General features: G+C 37.1%; 1 protein-coding gene across 17 annotated transcripts in view; it reads left to right on the top strand.

Annotated features, from left to right (window-relative positions):
• Positions 1-23913, top strand: part of robo1 (roundabout guidance receptor 1) — a 697225-nt gene that overhangs the window by 359197 nt on the left and 314115 nt on the right. For all 17 annotated transcript variants that reach the window (XM_087340356.1, XM_087340339.1, XM_087340340.1 and 14 more), the window contains one exon: positions 8077-8646. In XM_087340356.1, the coding sequence (XP_087196482.1) occupies positions 8577-8646 (70 nt within the window). In that variant the 5' untranslated portion in view covers positions 8077-8576. The remainder of the gene's footprint in view (positions 1-8076; positions 8647-23913) is intronic.

Genomic DNA, 23913 nt, shown 5'->3' with positions numbered 1-23913 from the left:
GGCGATGGGTGATTGCCCTGACTACCTTTGAAATATCGGTAAAATTCTACCATATTACCCAGAAGACAGCCATCTTTGTACTCACAGCCGTGAAAAAATCAAAACCTACAAGATTATGGAAATTCGTTCCAAAAGAGAATAGAAATGAACTGTTTGACCAAATATTTGTTTCTGAAAAAAATTCCGGTTCGGAAGCCGAATGTTTATCAACATTATTCATCCTATTTAGAGACATCGTTCGCCAACAAAGTTCGGCCAGTTTGTTGGCTAACATTGTTAGATGTTGTCTGTACCCGGCTTTCGAGTCTGCATTGTTTTGTTTTTACTGCATGGATACAAAATTAATTTATTACAAAATAATTAATAAGTAAAAATGTAAACACTAATAAAATAAAATACAAGGAACAAAATAAAAACAAAAATCAAATTAAAACAAATAACCAAGCTAGATCCAATCAAGGCCACTCTCTAAATCATTTCTCTTATTGAGAACGTGCCCTCAAAATAAACAATGTTTATACCAAATACGTCCAAAAATTTACATACATCATTTGCAGCAATGACACACCTGGCTGAAGGACTATGCCTATTTAATGCCGACTGGTATAGTAAAATTTAACGATATAATTAACCTAACGATTTTAACATTTTAATTTTAAGTCTTAAACTTAAAAGTATTACAGTTTTATTATTTATAATGCTGTAGATCAGTCGTATTCAACCTTTTTTGTTCGCGTACCCCCAGATATAATTTCTCTTCAACTTTGTATCCCCAAAGTTGTTGGTGTATAATTCAAGTTATACATAGTATATAATATACATCTAAAATAAATTAAATAAATTACATTACTGATTATTCAGTGTTTATCATAAAATAATATATATTTTTAAATTTCACGTACCCCCAGATATAATTTCTCTTCAACTTTGTACCCCCAAAGTTGTTGGTGTATAATTCAAGTTGTACATAGTATATAATCTACATCTAAAATAAATTAAATAAATTACATTACTGATTATTCAGTGTTTATCATAAAATAATATATATTTTTAAATTTCACGTACCCCCAGATATAATTTCTCTTCAACTTTGTACCCCCAAAGTTGTTGGTGTATAATTCAAGTTGTACATAGTATATAATCTACATATAAAATAAATTAAATAAATTACATTACTGATTATTCAGTGTTAATTATAAAATAATATATATTTTTAAATTTCACGTACCCCCAGATATAATTTCTCTTCAACTTTGTACCCCCAAAGTTGTTGGTGTATAATTCAAGTTGTACATAGTATATAATCTACATCTAAAATAAATTAAATAAATTACATTACTGATTATTCAGTGTTTATCATAAAATAATATATATTTTTAAATTTCACGTACCCCCAGATATAATTTCTCTTCAACTTTGTACCCCCAAAGTTGTTGGTGTATAATTCAAGTTGTACATAGTATATAATCTACATATAAAATAAATTAAATAAATTACATTACTGATTATTCAGTGTTAATTATAAAATAATATATATTTTTAAATTTCACGTACCCCCAGATATAATTTCTCTTCAACTTTGTACCCCCAAAGTTGTTGGTGTATAATTCAAGTTGTACATAGTATATAATCTACATCTAAAATAAATTAAATAAATTACATTACTGATTATTCAGTGTTTATCATAAAATAATATATATTTTTAAATTTCACGTACCCCCAGATATAATTTCTCTTCAACTTTGTATCCCCAAAGTTGTTGGTGTATAATTCAAGTTATACATAGTATATAATATACATCTAAAATAAATTAAATAAATTACATTACTGATTATTCAGTGTTTATCATAAAATAATATATATTTTTAAATTTCACGTACCCCCAGATATAATTTCTCTTCAACTTTGTATCCCCAAAGTTGTTGGTGTATAATTCAAGTTGTACATAGTATATAATCTACATCTAAAATAAATTAAATAAATTGCATTACTGATTATTCAGTGTTTATCATAAAATAATATATATTTTTAAATTTCACGTACCCCCAGATATAATTTCTCTTCAACTTTATACCCCCAAAGTTGTTGGTGTATAATTCAAGTTGTACATAGTATATAATCTACATCTAAAATAAATTAAATAAATTACATTACTGATTATTCAGTGTTTATCATAAAATAATATATATTTTTAAATTTCACGTACCCCCAGATATAATTTCTCTTCAACTTTGTACCCCCAAAATTGTTTGTGTATAATTCAAGTTATACATAGTATATAATCAACATCTAAAATAAATTAAATAAATTGCATTACTGATTATTCAGTGTTTATCATAAAATAATATTTTTTAAATTTCACGTACCCCCAAATATAATTTCTCTTCAACTTTGTACCCCCAAAGTTGTTGGTGTATAATTCAAGTTGTACATAGTATATAATCTATATCTAAAATAAATTAAATAAATTAGTGTTCCTATGTGGATTATTTGTTTTTATTTATATTTTTTCATTTATTTTGCTTTGTGTATAATATTGTTTCTATTTTGGGCTTCCCTGTATTTGGCTGTTATATTTAATACTGTACATGTACAAGTTTAATTAATCTCTTTTTGTACTATTTTTCTTTATTATTTCATTATTATTGTATATATTATCAGCCTGTTATTGGCTTCTTGCTGTTGCAAACACGTAAATAAATTAATTGAATTGAATTATTGATTATTCAGTGATTATCATAAAATAATATATATATATATTTTAAAATTTCACGTACCCCCTAAGATGTCTTCGCGTACCCCCGGTGTTACGCGTACCCCAGGTTGAATACCACTGCTGTAGATCAAACAATTTAACCGGGTGTGTAAAACATCCAGTTAGACAACGTTTATGGCCTTAAGATGGCTGAAATGTGTGTTTAACATGACAACTAGTGTTATAAAAGTTGTTAGTATGCGAAATTATTGATTACGTCGTACAAAAGTAAAACAATTTTTCTTTGAAATGCTTTTCTATGCGCCGTAAACCTATATTAACGAAATATATGTTCATGTGATAACATAATTACCTGTTTGTCAACAGACATTATGAATCTGCAGTGTGATTTATGTATAATGTTTACCAGGTGTTGAAGTTAGTCTCCTAGGTAGTAACGCCGTGTGGACTTGTGGGAAGATACTAACGTTTCGGAGAAACATACTGTTTCCATGTTCAGGGTAGAACAATGTCACCGACATATTCATCGCTGTCACTTAAGATATTGATTAGATTTGTAGCAGTCGATTTCTGTCTTCCATAAATGTTTATCTAGGCCAGTGTGATACACAAAATGGCGCCCATGATTATCTCGTTCATCGTACATTTCTGCGTTAATGCCATCTTCCGATCAGAGTAAAAAGTATAAAAACTTGATCTTTACTTCTGTGCATCGTCTAAAAACAAATTATTGGCCGTCGCTGCCTGAAATCCAGTGTTACTCAAATGTTAATGTTACCAGCTGTGAAAGTTATCCTGTGGTTCACGTTATATGGTCCAGTAGATGAGTCTGACCTCGAGATTTCATCTTCTGCATGACGGAATGCGGACGAAACAACTGAATGACGCCTGTCGCGTGTCTATTTTCAAATAAACTTACAAATTTGACGAGGGCCGCTTTCGAAAACGCACCCGTTGCCCTGTTTTATTGCGTCTGGTGTTCCAGAGCCGCCCGGAACTCGTGTGCTTTGCCCCCAGGGGCACTGTGCTCCCGATGTGATAACATGTGGTCATTTTACTGTTACTAACTTGTCTGTGTGTAGAATTGATGATGCATCGTCTAACCTGACTGGTTGTGCCTACAGCCTGTTACTAACGACTGCGAACCTCCTTAGACTGTCCGAGGCTATCGGGTATAAGGGAATGTTCAGACGTCGTTGTATATTGGCCCGTTGTAGGGTGTTCAGAAATATTTTTACATTTGGCTGCATGCAGTTTTAATATATTTAATCATCAACAAAATAATTATGTCATAAAAATTTCGTAGGTGTATATTTTAACGATGCTGTACTGTTTTATCAGTGCAATTTTTGTAAATTGGTTTTTGTTTAAGTTTAGAGTGACTTAAATGCGTTACGAATAATGGTTACACCGGTCATAAAACCTAAATGTCTTGTTCTACATACAAAATATGTCAAGGAATATATACCGTACAAGGGTTAAAATGTGCCTGGCCGTCTAACTAACTAACTAGATGGGTTACCGAACCCGAAGGTTCATCACCGAATTAACCAAGCCCTCCACCGGACCCTGTCCTGTGGTAACAAAATCCAGTCTCCTTCAACTCCTATCTACCACAGATCCCGCCTGACATTATCCTCCCATCTACGTCTAGGTCTCCCCAGAGGTCTCTTCCCTTCAGGTTTCCCAACTAGTACCCGGTGCACACCTCTTGTCCCATCCATGCGCGCTACATGCCTCGCCCATCTCATTCTTCTCGACTTAATCACCCTGACAAAATTGGGGGAGCAGTACAGATTTTTAAGCTCATGTGCGTGGCCGTAAGTAAGGGTAAGTAAGCAAAGCTGTCCTACTACACGCCATGTGGGCGTTTGAGGGGGGGGGGGGGGGTGGAAGGTACAGCGCCTACTCTGTCTTAATCTCGGCACTAGATTCTGGTAAGTGGTTAGCGTCACGCCCCGGCCACACTCCACCCCCCGGGAAGGGTAAGATTAGTATTTGTTGTAATTGTACGATTATAAATATTCATAATCCAAGGCAGACATAGGTTTCGTAATCGAAGTCGATGTAGCTTATCGATATTTTATGTCGAATAGTTAAAACAGTGCAGGGACCAGCCTGGCTTTTGGACGACATCGAAACTATTATTGCAGATTAGAAATCACTGTTTTCATATCGCGTTATCTACAGGTTCGTGTGTTTAATATTTCCGTCTTCAGATGGTAGATTGTAATTTATACGGCAGAAAATTTGCTTATGTGCTCATTTTTAAATTCTAGGCTATCACCCTGTCCACATTGACTGTGAGCATGTTATTAATAATCCAACACTGACGTTTCGGGTGCAGTGTAATGAAGCACCAGTACGTGTGTTGGTAAAACATGAATTATATGTCAAGAACGCTAGAGAGAGAATATTACTAAAAATAATTAATGCGTATTATTAATCATTTATTAAAGGTATTCAACACAGTAATTCGCCCATTAAATTCGTAATGTCATGGTGATCAGGAATCAAATAAAGTTTATTCTGTATCTTCAGAATCTTTTCTTTGACACGAATCTAAATCTTCCTAAGATGAATACATATTTAATTATGCAAGTCTGCAGTAGAATGCACTTAATATAATGGAAAAACTGTACCTTATTAAATATTTATCATATTAAAAAATGTAATGTAACCAGATAATTAGTTTATAGAGTGTGCATTTTGAAATTAAATGAACAAATTAATATATGCATGTATCTGCGTAATTACACGGTTATTGTGTTATATACTTTCTGTGGGACTTATTCAAGGGACACAACGTATTTTTATGTAGCTGTATCAGCTGCATAGGTTATTTTGCAGCTAATGGCATGTGATGATTAAGATTAATTAGCCTGGAAGTATAGGGAGGACCCGTTTAAGTCAATACATTGGTGTTTATCCTGCGATTGAGAAAAATTAAAATTCTCTGCATGAATCTAGATTGTTTCCGGCAGGGATTCGAACAAGACACCTCCTAATACGGAGCAGATGTATCCGCTACTACGTGACGTTCCTTTAGAGCGAACAGATCAGTGGAAATATTTCACTTACAGCGTGATTCTCTTCCGTGTAAGAATTTTGTGTAACTGACGAACAAAACAACCGAAACGTCGTCGACGTTTTCTTCTTATTCTTATTCTTATTGGCCGTGCCATAAGCGACTAGGCACTGACGCCACAGTGGATATTCTGGTTAATCCTGAGTGACTCGAAGTTGGATTTGTTTTAGACGAAATGGGTTTTGACTCTCTCCCTTTCTATTTAACCCTACTAATTAATTTTCATTCCGCCTCTGACCCGTACCGTATTCATCTGTCACCGCCCCATGAAATGTTCGATAGCTTTGACATAGCAGCACATTATAATACTCTCGGTCCTAAATTAGGGGTCTCGTCCCTGATGCTGCCCTTGAATGGCTGGTCTCTTAGTAAAGGTTATTACTATTATTATGTATTATTATTATAATTTTTTTAAAATTTTTTGTCAAATAGGCATTTGGCAGTCTTTACACGTTTTTTATCTATCCCGTTTACTTGTAATGAACAGGTGAACTGCGGAAATTATTGTATTTAAATAATTCCCTTTTGTCCATATTTTGGTTTTTGATTTTGTAAGTTTTTTCTGGTTTTTATTGTTTACTGTTTTTATTCAGTATTAATATTTAATTTTGTATATTACCTATGTATTGTTTCAAAATTTAACTGAGTTAATTTAATTATTATATTACTTAAGCATATTATTAGCTCATTTACTTGTGACTTATGCAATAAATTAATTTAATTATTATTATTAATATGGTACATTTATATTTTTAGTTCATTTGTTTGATTGTTTTTTATTTGTAATGTTTTACTTTTATTATTAATTTTATTTCGTATTGTCAGTGCTTGGCTGTTTTGGCCTTATTTGGCTGTTGTCAAGCACTTATATAAATGAATTGAAAACTTTCTGTCAAATAGGCATTTGGCAGTCTTTACAAGAAGCTTTAACACTGAAGTATTCGTTTGGTATATAAACATTTTACAAGTGAATAATCGTTTATGAAATTCGTTTTTTTTACATATTTCGCGCTGAGTTAATAAGTTGTGTTCTTACACCTTTTAAAAAGGCGTTTTCAAAAATTACAGTACTTCTGGTTATGTCGATGGGATGTTCGGTTACCTGATGCGCCGTTAACGTGAAATATTGAACACTTTCAGAATTAGTCTGGCCCAGAAAGTGTTGCTGTAAATATTTTATGGGAAAATAACAGTTTTTTTTCTCCTGTTACAAAGCATGTAGATAAAATACACTTTGTCGGTATATTATAAACTTGCACCCAGTCATTATGGCGGTCCAAAGTATGATTACGTAATTGTGTGTCGCCTTTCATCACATGAACTGAGGGTGTGAGGGTCTTTAAGAATATTCGATCTGGTGAAGACTGGTTTCCGTTTCTTTTGAGAAAACTGACTTGAAGGTCTTTATTGGAGCCGTGTGAGTACTCCATGACATGTAGACTTGTAGTTACCAGTGCTTCGGAGGAACTTCCTGTTTCCATCTTCAGTGTGGAAGAGTTTATATAGTTTTTTTATTGGTGTTTTGTTGATTCTGTGGTACCCTATTCGGACTAGACCCTTTTCTGTTGTGTAGGGTTTTATATTTTTAATTAAGAGAGGTGAGGTTCGTTTGAGAATCAGACCAGGGTCAGGAGTCTAGATACCACGGACAACAGATCGGGATTGGAACCCGTAATTACAGTGTTTGGGTAACCATAGATCGCGTTAATGTTTTGAACCGATTAGCAGTCCTGTTTGTTATAAGCTGTTTCGAAGCTGTCTTTTGTAATCAATTTCATCAATATATCAATATCAATATATATATATATATATATATCAATATATAAACATAAAACGTAAATTATTAAAATGCAACACCAACATCAGATTCAACAAAATACAGAACAACTTCGAATACGATATTAAAATACAATAAAGAATCTGGAGGAAAACATCATTTTGATATCTGATAAAACATCTAACTAAAAGTTGCATTTAAGAAATTATATTTGAGTTTAAGTTTATATAATTTATACACCTGAAGATGGTTCTTTTAGAACTGAAACATGTCGTGTGAAATATGATGTTCTAATTGTAAATCGAACATTTCGATAGAGAACATTATTTTAATATATTTTAAATATTTAAATGTTAATTATAGCAATATTTTAATATTTAATAGAATTTTATAGTGACTAGACTGACAAGATTAAACAAATATATATTTATCACAATATGACGCAACTATATCATCTCAATCAGTTTCATGTTGTTGTTTTCTGTTTTGTTGCAGGATCGCTGGATTAAACAACACAGACTTGTCGGCACATGCGCATTGAGAACCTTCTTCGTTTAATTCTATAATTTTCTTAGAAGATTTTTATAAACATTTAGAACTTCGTTTTTATAGCGTTCGGTTATCTTCTGATGGGCCTGTGTCAACAAATACAACGCCCCTACAAGCCCATATTCTGTGTTAAGTGCTTTTTTGTGTAAATGTTTTATCTGCTGGTATAACATTAGAGATTTATACACATCCCCAGATAACAGTACCCCATTATAGCAACCGAAATAATTTTATAAATCAACCCGTCTACTGATATAGGCCTATTGTGTCAGACGTTAGTGTTTTAAGTGAATATATTTATGTTTTGCAGTTTTGTAGTGCAATATACTTTGGTGGAAACGATAGAATTTGACATAAATGATGGATTCTGTCCGTCGATTGTGTGTTCAGTGTAATTGGACGTGCATATTTAAGTGAAGAAGTAATAGTACGAGCTTCAAGATACGATGGGAGGGATGTACAAACACTTTACGTCAGCTGTTCTACTGGCTTGTATTCTGGGATCTTCAGTATACGGTAAGCACATGACATAATTTCTTTAGATAGTTATGTAGACCCAACTGATAAGAATTGAATACTATATGATATGTGTGTGTGTCCGCGATTGCTCACGTGTGTCGATGCATATTTTTATGTTCGCTGTCAGTGGTAGGTCATCTGGCGGGCGCAGAACTTTCTAAGAATTTTCTAGTTTTTCATCTGCGATATATTTATTTATATTTATTCGTGGCTCTTAATTAAGCTTGATATTATATGAGGTGCCTGTTTTGCGTATTATTTAATTCTATATGAGAGATCGCGAAAGGATGACAGCTTGTCCAGAAGATGGACGTGAATGTTTCCTACAGGACACAGCGACGCTGAAAACGGAACTACGTTGCAGGCTTATGTCTGTGTTGTGTAGGCGTTACTTTCAGATCAAAAAGGAGACCCATGACCGAGCTGTAGTTAAAGCCCCTATCAATTTTAATCTCCATCTTATAACTCGGGCAGCTTTGGCCCGATTTACCAAATAGACTTGATGAGCTATGTTTCGTTCTGGTCGTTGTGTTGAAGAGAAACTTCTACACCTTCAGTGGCCAGATGCGTATGGTGGCCGAACGCTGAGGCACCGCTGTGGAATTAAATACGTATGGTGGCCGAACGCTGAGGCACCGTTGTATGGTGGCCAGGAATATCCGCACGTTGAGGCGCTGTTTCATGTAGCGACCAAGTTCTCCCTCCAGCGAGAATTAGCCAGAGGCTCTGGCCTCTTGGTGCATGAAGCATGATTTTATCGAGTTGTCACTGGTGGAATTCCGTGAACAGTATAATTCATTTCATAAACTATTTGTAGTAAATAATGGTAATGCACTTTTATAGAAAGTTTGTATGCATTTCATAAAGAATGAATACCGATGCATGAACTTGACGTACTCAGAGTTACAGAGGAATATTTAATGTCTGTTTATTTTTAAAAGCACGATCGATTGTACTGAAATTTTTATAAATCAAGCGGAGTTCTAACTTTTTCTTTGTGGTACAGCCTGCAACAAAATTTGCTGTCTTGTTCAAAGTATTTTTATTTAAATCTCGGAGTACAACAGCAGACTCATATATATATAAAAGTTACATATATAAGTGTTACTAGAGTGATTATGAATTGGAGATAAGATATTATGAATTACATTGAGGTTTCATGTTCAAATTCGACGTTTTTCTGTGTGTTTTAATGGTGGCTGACAAGACACCGTATGATTCCGGGTCACTTCTTGCTACGCGTCTAAATAATCTCCGTCTCACAATTCCGGTTCTGAACGAATATATGGGCTTAATCTGTGTAAACAGGAGACTATTTTATCAGAAAGGATTACAATAAAAACAGCTGTTTATTGAGTTACATTTCGAAGTTATCCATGTCTGAAACAGAAGACCTCGTGCCATCAGCTTCAAGAATTAGCTCAGTCATGTTCAATATTTTTTGCCAGACTGCAGAAAAACTGTCATTAGCAGCCCCCAGTAATGCATTCCCGTTGTGTCTGGAACAAGAAGGAGGAAAAAATCAGATATCCGTCAGCTGTTCGTTTCATTTATTTCAGATAAAGATGGAGGGGGAAATCTTGTTTGTGCTGATGGTACCGGATGACTGATTGACTGGTAGGACGAGTGTTAGCTGCTGGTTAAATAACTGGCCAGCTAATTGACGGACGGACACGACTGATTGCCCTCCGTTCGAAAATTTGCTACATAGGCTACGGATTTGTGTCGTTGTGTCCAGTGGATAAATCAGTACGAAGTCAAATTTCCCGTTCTTTTTTTTTCACAGCGGGCTTTGATGGAACGTTTCTTCTACATAGGCAGTGAGGCGTCAGTGAAATCATGTCAGAATCTACTCGTTTGGGCAAAACGTAGTGCTCCATTAAACAATATTGGATTGTTGTAGTCCGAACCAGAATACATCACGTGTTATTCGCGGATTCTGAATTATTAATAAAATATTACGTCAGTTGTATGATCTGAAGCTTCCACGACGACTAAATATAATTAATTCTTCTAATTACGTCAGTTATTTTGCGTAAGGCAACATTAGTTTCCAACTATAAAATTCAAGTGGTCTTAATGTCTTGTAAAGCAATCAATAACTACGTTAAAAAGGCACGTTAGGTCTGGTCTCTGAACCTAAGAGTCACTTTTTGCTGCGATTTACAGTAAATCTAGTGTTTTTCAAACCATTGAAAGTTTTTTTTTCCTTCTTAGAATTCGTGTTTTTTCATGCTGACAAGAAATGCGCGTTGTACTAAACAATGCAAAATGCTGGTTTTGTAAAACAAGCGAACGAGTGTTTAGAACAATAGGTCGACGAATTTTTAGGAACGTTTTTGAATTTATAAAAGTAGACTTAAAATGTCGATAGTTTGAAAATGGCGTGCGACTGAAATTGTTCAAACAGAGAGCTACATTTTGCGTGGACGGAATGATGTCTCCGAATTACAGGGCTTCCACAGGAGTTATGTACTTCCACTCTTTCTTATGAGGAAATCTACGACCTCAGATTGAAGATAAGCTTAGAGAAGTTTGTCGATAATAGTCTTCTGGGTTGTGACACAGTGTACTCTTATAGGTGGTAAGTAGGTGGTACCCACCACAGAATTACACAACCCAGAAAACCACTCTTGACGTCTTCACCGCCTTGTCTGCAATGACCGAGGCGTCTGTTTTATTCCGATACACGTCGCAAGTTCGATACTGGAAATCCAACAGCTAATTCTAAATATAGATTAGATTTTGGTTTCAAAGAGTTCGTGACGATGGTGAGTTATTTGAATAAAAATTTCCTAGGATATTTTCCATCGTATAGTAAACTTGTGTTGGGCAAGGCCGTGGTCTAGGCAACACGGTTTCTCCGTGGCATCCCAACAATTACTCCATTCACACACAGAAGAAGGCAATGGAAAACCACTTCTGGATCATCTGCCAAGAACGTATATGAACAGGTCCCAGTGCGAGAAAAGGATGGAAGGATTCTGTTCATATGGACCTGTCGTCAGGCAGAACACTAAATAATAAAATAGTCTAGCGGTTAGAACGCTGGCCTTGTAATCCTGGCGTCTCGGGTTCGATTCCCGGCTGTGCCCGAATTTATAACTTGTGTTGGGCAAGGCCGTGGTCTAGGCAACACGGAGTTTTCCTCCGGGGGCTTCCCCGGTTTCTCCGTGGCATCCCATTCACACACAGAAGAAGGCAATGGCAAACCACTTCTGGATCATCTGCCAAGAACGTATATGAACAGGTCCCAGTCCGAGAAAAGGATGGAAGGATCCTGTTCATATGGACCTGTCGTCATACAGAACACTAAATAAATATAATAGTAAAATAATAAAATAGAAGACGACGTTTCGGAGATTGGGCTCTATCTCCGTCTTCAGGTACCTACTCTGATGGAAAATATCCAAGGAAATTTTTTATTCAAATTAGATTTTGGTTGTCTGGCTGGCAAGTAGTAATTCTATGGCTGATCTACTGGATATATGACTGTCAGGCCGACCACAGCTTAATTTTATTTTAAAAGCTAATAAATTTATTTGTCATTATCATTGATGTCACTTCAATCAGGCTGGACTAATTTTTTACATTTCTTCATATTGCGCTAGTGAGAAATTACATACAGTATCACTGCGTTAATTGCCGCATAATTCGAGGTATCGATCGTCGTCACAACTCGAACCAAAATGACAGTTATTTTTTCTTGAAGAAGGGGTAAATACTAAGCCAAAGAATTCTCATGTGGAGTGACAGTAAAAACTCACGATTCCCTGCTTTCTTCTTGAAGACAAGTTTTATTCTCTGCACCTTGTTACACCAGATTCCGTGTCCGTCTTGTTACTAAGCAGATAACATCTAATCGCGTTTTCACATAATTATTATGGCCATAAATACGAAGAAGTATTCAAAAGATAGACTGTAACATTTAGATTAAACGTATTATTAATCTCGTACGCGTTTGTAATATGTCGGCTTTACTGTTTGGATAATCTTATGTAGACGTGTGTACTGTAAGCTTTATTATTAACCTGCGAACTGTCGTGTAAAACTTCATAATTTTTGATGTTATGTGTCCTGCGTTCTTACTGTGATGAGGTGTGTTTTAGTGGAAAGATCGGCAATGTAACTTCCTGTTCGAGAGACCCCATTGCGAATCCAGAAGAAGTCTTTCGTCACTGAGAATATTTGTATTTACCAATGTTCGAGACGAATACTGGGTTTATAATAATAGTTAACTTGTATAACTCACTTCCAGACCATTTTCAATGCTTATTTATGTTCATTCAAATATTTGGCGTTGACGCTGTTGTGCTGTGAATTTTATGGAACTACCAGTTTTAAAACTTTTGTAATATTCCTCCCCTTCTCCACAGCGATGTAGTCGGAGCCGGTTTGTCATTCACATTTATCACTTGTTTTTCGTATATGGTCAGGTCAGATTATGTATTTCGTAAAAAAAATTGCATTCATAGAAGCAAAAGCCAGCTGTTCGCAATCCACACTTTGAGAACTAGTACAGTCCACAGATCAGGAGAAAATCCGTGCTAGGAATTCGATATACGCGCATGCGCAAGATTTCGCGGTGAGTGACGACCCATCCTAAAAGCATTCGTTCCAAAACCACTGAACGAACAACAGACGACAGGCTTTCATGTGTTCTAATGGGTACAGCTTTAAGATTACCTCACAGCGGCACAGCGATTTAAACTAGAATATTATCGCAACACCCGCAGAACACATTAGAGGTGCACTCACTACACGCTACTCTTAAATTTTAGGTCTGGAAATTATATGTTTAGAAGGTTTTAGAATAAAGGAAAACATGTAGCAATCTTTGGAAACGGAAACTTGCACCCCCTGAATGTGAAGCCACGTGTCGTTTGCTGAATTATGGGGCATCTACGCAATGTCATGCTGGCAGTCCACCAGTAGGTGCTAACGTTTCGTAACTAAGAATCTGACAACGTATAACAATTTTAATACCACTCTTAATATATTTTGACGCTGCTCATATAATCTTAAAGGCAGAAGTAGTCTCGAGAATTGGCCTTTAATCCCACTTAAAAATTGACAGTTGAGTGATCCTCCAACTCGCTGTTCCATGAAGGTATTAGACGTTCAAAATCTTAACATGTGATGTTGACTTTTCCAGAAAATATTTTTGCAGAACTATTTAATCTGCTCTTGTCAGCTGATTGTTGTGGGGGCAGTAAATTAGGTAGCAGGTGGACAAATAGCATCTTTTGATTTTCATTTCTTTGTTAAATGCAACTTCAAAAATTTACGATGTTGAAGTGTTTTTGTATAAAATATGTTCCCAATATCTCGCCGTACTGAGTTTCGCGTCTCTAGCTAAGTTCTAGTGTTAATTTCGTTGCCAAGATTTATTAATGGGTTTACAGTGGTTTAGTCGCACTAGTTAATATCACGATAAAATCTAAAAAGAAAATGTATCTGCAGTTCGATCTGATGTTATACTGATTTGTACTTTATACATCAGACTGATTAATTTTTCATAGATCTCTTCAAGCACAGCTAAATTTTCTTTACAGAATTTACGACATTATTAAATTACGAAGAAACTACAGTGTGACATCAAATTTAAAAAATCTCACAAAAATATGATATTTAATATGATTTAAATTTGTAAATGAAAGTTTCTTTTTCAAAGAAATTAGTAATGGGCGTTTTGCACGACACGAGGATAAAATGGAATGTCGAGTAACCGAAGGTCGGATAATGGGGACACCATTGTGCATTTTAGAAGCACGATGCTGTTCTTCTGGGTTGTCAGCGTGTGGATTCGTAGGTATATTCCAACATGTTCAGCCCCGAAGATGGAGGTAGTAGCTATGTTTTCCCAAAACGTTGATATATATCAATGAGTCTACGCTGTGTCACAACCCAGAAGAACATTATTGTCATCTTTATCGCTGTGAGAACCTCAGGTCTCACATTATCGTATTCGACTTTCATGGATTATACTAGACCATTTTGTCTGTCGAGATTCAGAAGTCTGAAAGGATTAATCCGCCTGACGTGTAGTAGGACTCTTTTCACGGGTGATAGACATATTGGAAGAAAAATGAATGCATACGCTTATGCCCCATGCGGATTTCGAACCCGTGATCTCACGCTTCATTATAACTGGCGAAATTCCAGAATCTTGTTCAAAATGACATTCGTGACGCTGTACGTTTATTGCCGTCATGTTGGTGTTCATGTTGGAGCTGAAGTAATGCATAGTTATACACAAGTACTTCTGAGTTCATGTAAATTTGCCTGTTACTTGCTTCAGAAATTGAAGAGGTGTTTGGTTGATTACAAAATGTCGTGAACCACTTTCATAATGATATGCGGAATGTAGGCTATAAAGTAAAAGACTCAAATTCGGGGAGTTTTAGAAGCTGGTTAGCATTCGTTTCAAAACAAATCTTGTGTTTACTGTTGAGCAACGTTCTAGACGTTAACGAGGCGTAATATTTATGATTGTATAAGTTTTTAAAAAGCCACGGTGGTCTAGCGGTTAGAACTCTGGCCTTGTAATCCTGGGGTCTCGGGTTCGATTCCCGGCGGTGCCCGAATTTATAACTTGTGTTGGACAAGGCCGTGGTCTAGGCAACACGGAGTTTTCCTCCGGGGGCTTCCCCGGTTTCTCCGTGGCATCCCAACAATTACTCCATTCACACACAGAAGAAGGCAATGGCAAACCACTTCTGGATCATCTGCCAAGAACGTATATGAACAGGTGCCAGTCCGAGAAAAGGATGGAATGATCCTGTTCATATGGACTTGTCGTCAGACAGAACACTAAATAATAATAAAATTTTTAAATAGTTTCAGTAGCTACAAATATGCCTTGTCAGATATCGTGTTTACTGGTTATGATAATACATGCAGAAATGTGTTTCCTGTAAATTGCTACTTCAAGGTGATATTTCAGGTGAGGATGACACTCGTCTAGGATGTTGCAACTTGCAGTGTGGTAAAAGTTTTCCGACGTTTCAGCTGTGATCTCTGCCTCCATCAACAGTACGATGATGGTGATCAATGCAGAAAGCACCTCTGAAACGTCGGAAAACTTTTATCAAACTGGACAGTGCAACATCTCAGTCGTGTTGCTACTTCATAGTTTAAATCGTACGTCTAAGAAGCTAGAGTCGAATTTGGAAGTGGAAACAAGAGTTGATTATAGAAAATTTTGATTGTACAACCTCCTAGAAAGAGAGCATTGGGGTTTGGAGAGTCGAGTAACATTACAGTGGGCTTTAAGGACAGCTGATTCTTCTGATGAATACAAGACTGAGGTTGTTCATGTCACGGTCAGATGGCAAATATCTGTGTTCACGGAGCTGGACTTCTGGTATTTACAACATCCCGGAAATTAACCATGTTCTTGTTTCAGTAGTGAATAGTTACTGAGTAACGAGAGAAACTCCCATGTTGTTGTAAACCCAAAGCTCAGACTAGCCTTTAAAAATGCCAGCCTTCAGATTCCATCATCTTCAATTCAAGTCTCCACAAACTAGTTCTTTAATGTCCGTTTTAGTGGTATGGTTCCACTTACGTCAAATCCCACATTCATTCTATTTCCTTGGGATTTTAATATAAATTTGTCAGTCAGCTCTAGTCGATCACTGTGGCCCGCGGTCTGGGACATGAACCTCTCCACAGGAAAGTGTTAACAGTTTAAGACACGACTTCATTGCAAAATAACCTCTAAAGTTATGTCGGATCATCCAGACATGGCCTCCTATGTAAGAGGCGTATGTTTGTAGCTTTATTATTGCACACATTACGAGCTTCATTCATGGAACAGCTGGGGATCAGATCTCTTCCTATTTGCATCTTCAAGCGTGATTCTGTTCCCATTAATATCCAGAATTACTGCTTTAGTCGTTGGCCTTTTGTTTTCATTGGCTGTGACAGCCAGGCCCACAATACTGGTCTATTTATGTGGGTTTTATAGGTTATGTTCACCAGCCCACCTAGTATTTTCGTAAGGGAGTGTTAAAACGGTGTTTATTGGTCATTCGATGTAACATAAACATAACCTATCGATATATCTCGCTCACCTCATGATCGTTATTTAATTCATTTATCTCAGCGAGATTTACTTTTCGGAAATGCCCCTCAAGAGACTGAATGTTATTTCTCGTCCAGTGGTTGGACGACGACGCTTAACGTTAAGTACCATACCATTTGTATGAGTGACAGTGGATAACGTGTTTGCATCCTATAAGAGAAAGTTGACGAGAAGTTGTAAATTAATTAAATGCGAGATTTTAAGTTTTTACAGCTGTCAGGATGATTATGACGATGTTGTTCTGGGTTTGGCGCCGTATAGACTCGTCGGTTGATGCCAACATTTTGTATCCATCTTGAGACCTGGCATCTACCGACCAGACTTCGGCGTCAAAACTCAGATGAATATCGTTAATCGAACGAAGACACGAAAATAGTTTGGGCGTGACTATTTATCAGTCACAGAAGTTATTTGTACCAATTAAAGTAGAATAGCCTTTCAGATTTTGGAGGTAATATGAAAACATAAGCTTGTCTCTTCAACGTAATTCTTTTCATTAACGAAACAAGCGAAGAATCGGAGTATAATGTATCAGCTTTCTGTGATTTTTACCGAAATGCGTGAAAATACGTTTAAATTTCTTTTCTTTCTACTGATTCATTTGATCATTGGTAACTGTTGACAGAACAGTATAAGTTGAGGGAATTTTCGTATTACAAGCTGACAAAATATATAACTTTACGATATAGATGTTTAAATATGTGTGGTTATTGGTTCCCGTCATCTTTTACGGTTAATTTTCGAGTAATGAAACGATCTGTATTAACGTCAATTAAGAAAAGTTAACCGTTAAATCTAAATCCTTCCTCAGTCAGCTGAAGTATGGAGTTATGGAACTACTTTATTGATATTCTTGTGTATGGTGATTTTAAGATTACCTTCTAATGCAGTCTGTGATAGTTGGATGTTTGTATACAAAATTTTGAAACGCCTGAATGGAGAACGCGACTTACATGAAACGTATGTTCGAGGACAGTTTTAAAATTTATATAAATGACAGGGACGATAAATGAGACTCATCCTTCTCGGGGTAGGAACAAGTGAGGGTTTGTTGTGAACAATGGTGAATCATGCGGGCTAGGAAGTAAAAGTCTTTTTTCTAAAAATGTGAAGGTACGGAATTTTGACGGAATTTATGTGAGTGGTACAGTGGATATTTGTGTGAAAAGACTTTTAAGAGCTGTAATGGAAATAGAATGGGAGATTTTTTTTGGATAACTTTGGTTATAATGGCAGAAAAATTATTTCGTTTGTGCTATTCATAAACAGTATACGTCGCCTAATTTTAATAAAAGTTTATTTTTATTTAAATCAAATTCATCTATCACATAGCGTGTTATGGCTTCAGTACGATCCTTAGAATAATCAGTGATTTTTCCTCTAAACAGCGTTAAGCAAGTTATGTTTGCAATGGAGTCTTGTTTTTTTCTTTTAAGTAAGAACTTGATGTTGTAATATTATTTAGACGAGCATGGTAGATGTAATGAAAGCCACGGCGTCTTCCTGGGCAGTCCTAACTCTGAACAAAGAACCACGAACCAGCGCAAGATTTTAGTTGTGTAAACAACAGAACGTGATAATGGTCTAGCGTCTGGAGCCACTTCTTGAAGCCATCGCAAGAAACTTTAATGTGTAAAGAGACTTGTGTTGATGTACGCTGCTTCAATACATTATACACGGCTCGTGGGCGATGCATCTTAATTGAATGCATGCCTTGATGTAGACCACATGCATCATATTTTATTTATAACGAGACAAGATACAATATTGCATTCCAGACTCTGTAGTAATTACGGGCTTGAAATTTGTTTATTTACTGGGGACCTTCATGGTCGTAGGAGGAAATATTCATCGGCGTTCCATAATGTCAAAATATACGATCTGAAAGGCCCAATCGCCATTAAAACATTGAAAGAGTGACCGAGTATTGGCTTCATCCGTCAGACCTGGAATATATTCTTTCTATGTTGCTATTTGGTAATTTGTGCTTAAAATTATTGCTGCCAAGCTATGGCACTGTCATTAAATACTTACTGACTTATTATCTGAAAATGCTCTGTTAACATGGACCGACCGTTTGGTAACGATGACGATGAACATAGAAGTACCCAATAAGTACGTTATTAGAACTGTGGTTAAAGGTGCAATGACAACTTGACATCTTAGAGAAGTACAAGGGTCGGTGTTATTAATGGTAGCCTGGCAAAACATGTTTTCATATTTTAGATTTGATGTTTACCCGACGGTAAAGATGTTGATGTTGGCGTCTTGGGTAGTAACGCGTGTGGACTTGTAGAGGTCGCGCGAGTAGTGGTGGAACCTAAATGCGCGATGTGTAAGCCGAGAGAGGGGAGTTCAGTAGTAGTGGGGGTCGCACAGTCTCCGCTGCGGTGACGCACCGATCTAAACACAGCTAGAGCCACAAACCAACTGAAGCAGACACCCCTCTAGCGCGTGCTTCGGACGGGTCTATCTCATACGACCGAAATCATTCCTTTGCGCAAGTGTCAGCAGTTCTCGCGCGACCTCTAGATAGATTACCAACAACCTGAAGATAGAGGCATTATACTCTTGCGAAACTTTTGTATCTATTACAAATCCACACGGAGTTACTGATAAGTAGGAAACATATACGTGTTTTGTTATATGCATATTATGGGAGGATAATATCAAGATGGATCTTAGGGAGAGAGGTGGGCTGTGAGGATGGCAAATGGAGTTGGCTCAGGATAGTGGCCGGTGGCGGGCTTTTGTGTTTTCGGTGTTGAACCTACGGGTTGTTTAGTTTGGTTGGTCATTCCGATATGTAGCATGCTGTAACCTTCTGAAACAACAGTTTTTTTTTTAAATTAATATGGTCGTTGTATCTGTGTTGTGTCCCTGTGTTCGAAGTGAAAAGACTCCCGAAGTTTTGAAGGTACCATAGTCTCTTTAGATGTGATGCGTCTGAGGTTCCTCGGTTTGAAAGGAAAAGCCTCCTCGTAGTTGAGTTACCATGGTGATCTTAAACCGTGTTGTGTCCAGTCCCCTTAGAGGCGATGTCCCTCGTCACGTAGTGTAACGTAATTCTGTTAGAGGGAGCGACCTAATCCCAGATTACACCAAAGTTCCGTTGTAACGCATCCACAGTGGATGTTTCTGTTCACAGCTTCCAGCTCTCTTTCTGTTTGCATCCTGCTAGTCTTCTTCTTATTCTTCTTGGTGTAACAAAACGCCAGCTAGGACTTCCTTTTGTGTTCCCACCAGCCATTTTTGCTAGCCTATTTCACATATAAACTAGTTGATTTATTTTGTTTGATTATTTTTTGAATCTAAATACACCTTCAGAGGAGTTAATAAAGAACACGATGAATCGGAATCGAATGGGGCATACAAACTTGTGCTTTATTTAGATGATTTTGATTTTGTTGGGCTGAAACTTAAATTCCATAAATAAAATGACAAGTTCTGCTACGCTTGAATGAGGAGGTCGGTCTCTTAGTAAACGCAGAGAAAGATAAACTAGGGTATATGATCATTTTGTCGCCAGGAGGCGGGCAAAGTCATAATACATGAAGATTTCGGATGAATACTCCGAAAATGTGGTGAAATTAAGAACATGTACGAATCGCATTAAGTCAGAATTACAATTTAAGTGGCTCGGGACGGAATATAGTGACACGTTTGTTAAGACGGCAATGAACGTTGGGTAAGCGACAGCGAGCTTTTCAGGGAGAATTGTTCTTTATGGAGTTGGGTTATTCTACTGATATCAAGTAATGTGTGATGAGATATGTTGGAAGGTTTTGGGAAGGAGCAGGTTGTGCAATATTTAAAGGTTTTAATTATACTTTTATTTTCATAGAGAGGATGAAAAACTTTCAGTATCATAATTCGTATTATACCCTGTCTCACCAAAGAACGAATTTGATGTAAGATTTGAGGTTTTCACAGCGGTGAGTACGACATATTTATTAACTTACGCCTATCATAGACCTATTTAGACTTCCAGCGGTGCATCGGACGGGTCCATCTCATACGACCAAAATCAGTCCTTTGCGCAAGTGTCAGCAGTTCTCGCTCGGCCTCTAGATAGACTACCAACACCCTGAAGATAGAGGCTTTATACTCCTGCGAAACTTTTGTATCTACTTATAGATCCACACGGAGTTACTGATAAGCAGGAAATATTAAAATATTTATTAACTTACGTCTATCATAGACCTATTTAGAAGAGAAGTTTGATAAAACACCTTTTTATCTTCAAGATTCGTTTAGAGTTGGATTAGTGTTTAACTACACACACCAACAACTTTCAAGTCCATTTGTTAAAGTTGCCACTTGTAGTTTAATAATACGAGGCGCGTCCACAAAGCAAGTTTCCCACTCATCCCACAGCTAGCAAACCTTATATTGCGCGAAGCGACTGTGCGTACCTGATAGAGCAATGACATAGCATGGCTCATGCACTAACGGTACTTCCCGCGTTCTCACATTAGCATCGTTGCAGCTGTTGAAGATGGAGGTTCTTATTCCAGCTCCCGCCGACTGTGAAGTGCGGTCAGTGATAACGCTAGGCCGCACACGGCTCGACGGACAGCGAGTCTCCTGCAGGAGTTCAGCTGGGAGGTGTTTAATCATTCACCCTACAGCCCGGACCTCGCTCCCAGTGATTTCCATCTTTTCCTACACCTCAAGAAATTCCTGTCCGGTCAGCGTCAGCGTTTTGAGAATGACAGAGAGGCGGAGATGGTTGTCACACAGTGGTTCCAATCCCAGGCGGCAGACTTCTACGACACAGGTATTAAAAGTTGGTCCCACGGTATGACAAATGTCTCAATTCCGGTGGCGAATATGTTGAAAAATAGCTGGACACTTGCTGTATCTGTTGCAATAAATATTTCCATGAAATTGTGTTTTGTTTCTGTAAACGGCCCCAGGGAAACTTACTTTAAGGACGAGCCTCGTATTATCCAGCACGTATTTTGGTCGAAATTTGGTAATGGTAATTGTGTTATTGATCAATGCCGGAGAATGTACGGGCTAGAAAGGCAAGGTTTTAAGCGATCTGTACGATATTTCAAGATGCCATTACTGCTGGAAATTTGTGTAGGATCAAAATAAGACTTATCTGTCTATATACGAGTAATAGCAGGTGTTGGTGGATAGCTTGTTTTACAATACAGGTTCTACTGAAAACAGTCACCTAAAGAAAATATTAATGCGAAATGAAAGCAGATAAACTGTTTTTGTAATCAAAGGTAGTACATACAACATTTACCATTTTATGCAATTTATAATATCCCAGCCAGAGGGAACAACAAATTAAAGTACTTTTTCCCCCTGCATGGAATATTTACGATTACATGAACAAAGCGTATTTATGTTATGGCAGAATTTCATTTATGACATCGACATTTATATCAACAGCACAGTTCATTTGATATCTGAGTATTTCGGTACTGTTTTTGATAGCTGATTTTTTTTACCCCAGTCCACTTATCGAGGGAACATGGTCCTGTCGCCACCACCTGTTCCATCACGGAGAACGAGAAAGTTTATGTCGGCGTTTTCATTTTGTTACGACCTGATTACACAAATATATGAATAACGTCGATTTGACTCTGCCATATTTATGTAGCAGTATTGAAATGTTTTCACCGCCACGGTGGTCTAGCGGTTAGAACGCTGGCCTTGTAATCCTGGGGTCTCGGGTTCGATTCCCGGCGGTGCCCGAATTTATAACTTGTGTTGGGCAAGGCCCGTGGTCCAGGCAACACGGAGTTTTCCTCCGGGGGCTTCCCCGGTTTCTCCGTGGCATCCCAACAATTACTCCATTCACACACAGAAGAAGGCAATGGCAAACCACTTCTGGATTATCTGCCAAGAACGTATATGAACAGGTCCCAGTCCGAGAAAAGGATGGAAGGATCCTGTTCATATGGACCTGTCGTCAGGCAGAACACTGAAAATAGTAATAAAAATGAAATTTCTTTGCGTGCGTACAGACGTACTGAAAGTCGCAAAATCTGCATTACTGATTTGCGAGGACTCTTATTTAAAAATACACATCGAAGCATTGAAGGCGATTTCAATTGTTATAGTTTCAACGAATTGAAAACTACACCTCTAGAACTGTCTCACCCTATTCATGCAAGTCTTCTACCGGTTCTCCACATTAATTTTCACTTAAATCTTTGTAAATTACATTTGAATGGTCAGTTCCTTGCAAGTGACCTACTTAATTCTACATTTTTTTAGTTGTAACTCAGTGTTTTCTCCATTCTGAGCAAGGGATTCAAATTCTCTTCTTATACCACAATCCCATTTAACACCCGACATCTCACTAAACAACACAGCTGCTTTCATAACCTAAAATCGATCGACCGCTAAGAAACCTTAGCTACACAACAATTCCACAGTATGACATTGTTGAACAATACTAATAAAAGCTGGAAACAATTTCCAGTTACTCAAACATTACGAGGAGTGTTAATACCGAAAAGTAAACAATCTATAGCCAACAATGACTTTTTATGGAAGGCGTTTACAATTGTCCTTTGCTCTCCACAGGCGTTTATCGAAAACTTTTCAATTCCTTCTTCATTGTTGTCGGTCTCAGATAAATCTATATGAGAAGGCAATCTACGCAAACAATACAAGGAAAAAAGGCACCCCCCTCCCCCCAAACGCCAACCACCAATACTTCTTTCGCGCGCACACAAATCGTTCCGCCTATGAACCATAAGAAATACAAAGGTAAAATTATGTCAAGGGATTTTCGGCCTTATGGGATACAGAACATAAACATAATACGTTATGACTTGATGTATCGCCTCCAATGTCAATTCACGCGCCCAGGGCCTCGGGAAATATTATTAAAACATAAATTTCTTATTTTAATATTGCTAGGCCGGTTAAATTAACTTGGCATTCGCTGGATAAATTAATCAATATTTGAGGTTAGAAAACATTGTAGGCAAAAAGCCCACTTGGGAGACCAAAACATGAATGGAAGGATAATTTTAAAATTTATGTAAGGAAAAGTTGATGAGAGGTTATGAATTGGATGAAAATGTTTCTCGATAGGTTCCAGTGACAACAAGTCGTTTTTTGAATAGCTCGTCGACTGGCCAGTGATTTAGTCACATTGCTTTGCTTTTCCCACTTTGAAACTAGTTCCAGCTGTCATTTTT

The sequence above is a fragment of the Zootermopsis nevadensis genome, unplaced genomic scaffold (genome assembly GCF_977971745.1).
Source record: "Zootermopsis nevadensis isolate Lab colony 2312 unplaced genomic scaffold, Znev_1.0 Znev_ptg000061l, whole genome shotgun sequence".
In the NCBI taxonomy this organism is placed as follows: Eukaryota; Metazoa; Arthropoda; class Insecta; order Blattodea; family Termopsidae; genus Zootermopsis; species Zootermopsis nevadensis.
The sequence above is the reverse complement of the archived record's forward strand: the minus strand, read 5'-3'. Positions and strand labels throughout refer to the sequence as shown.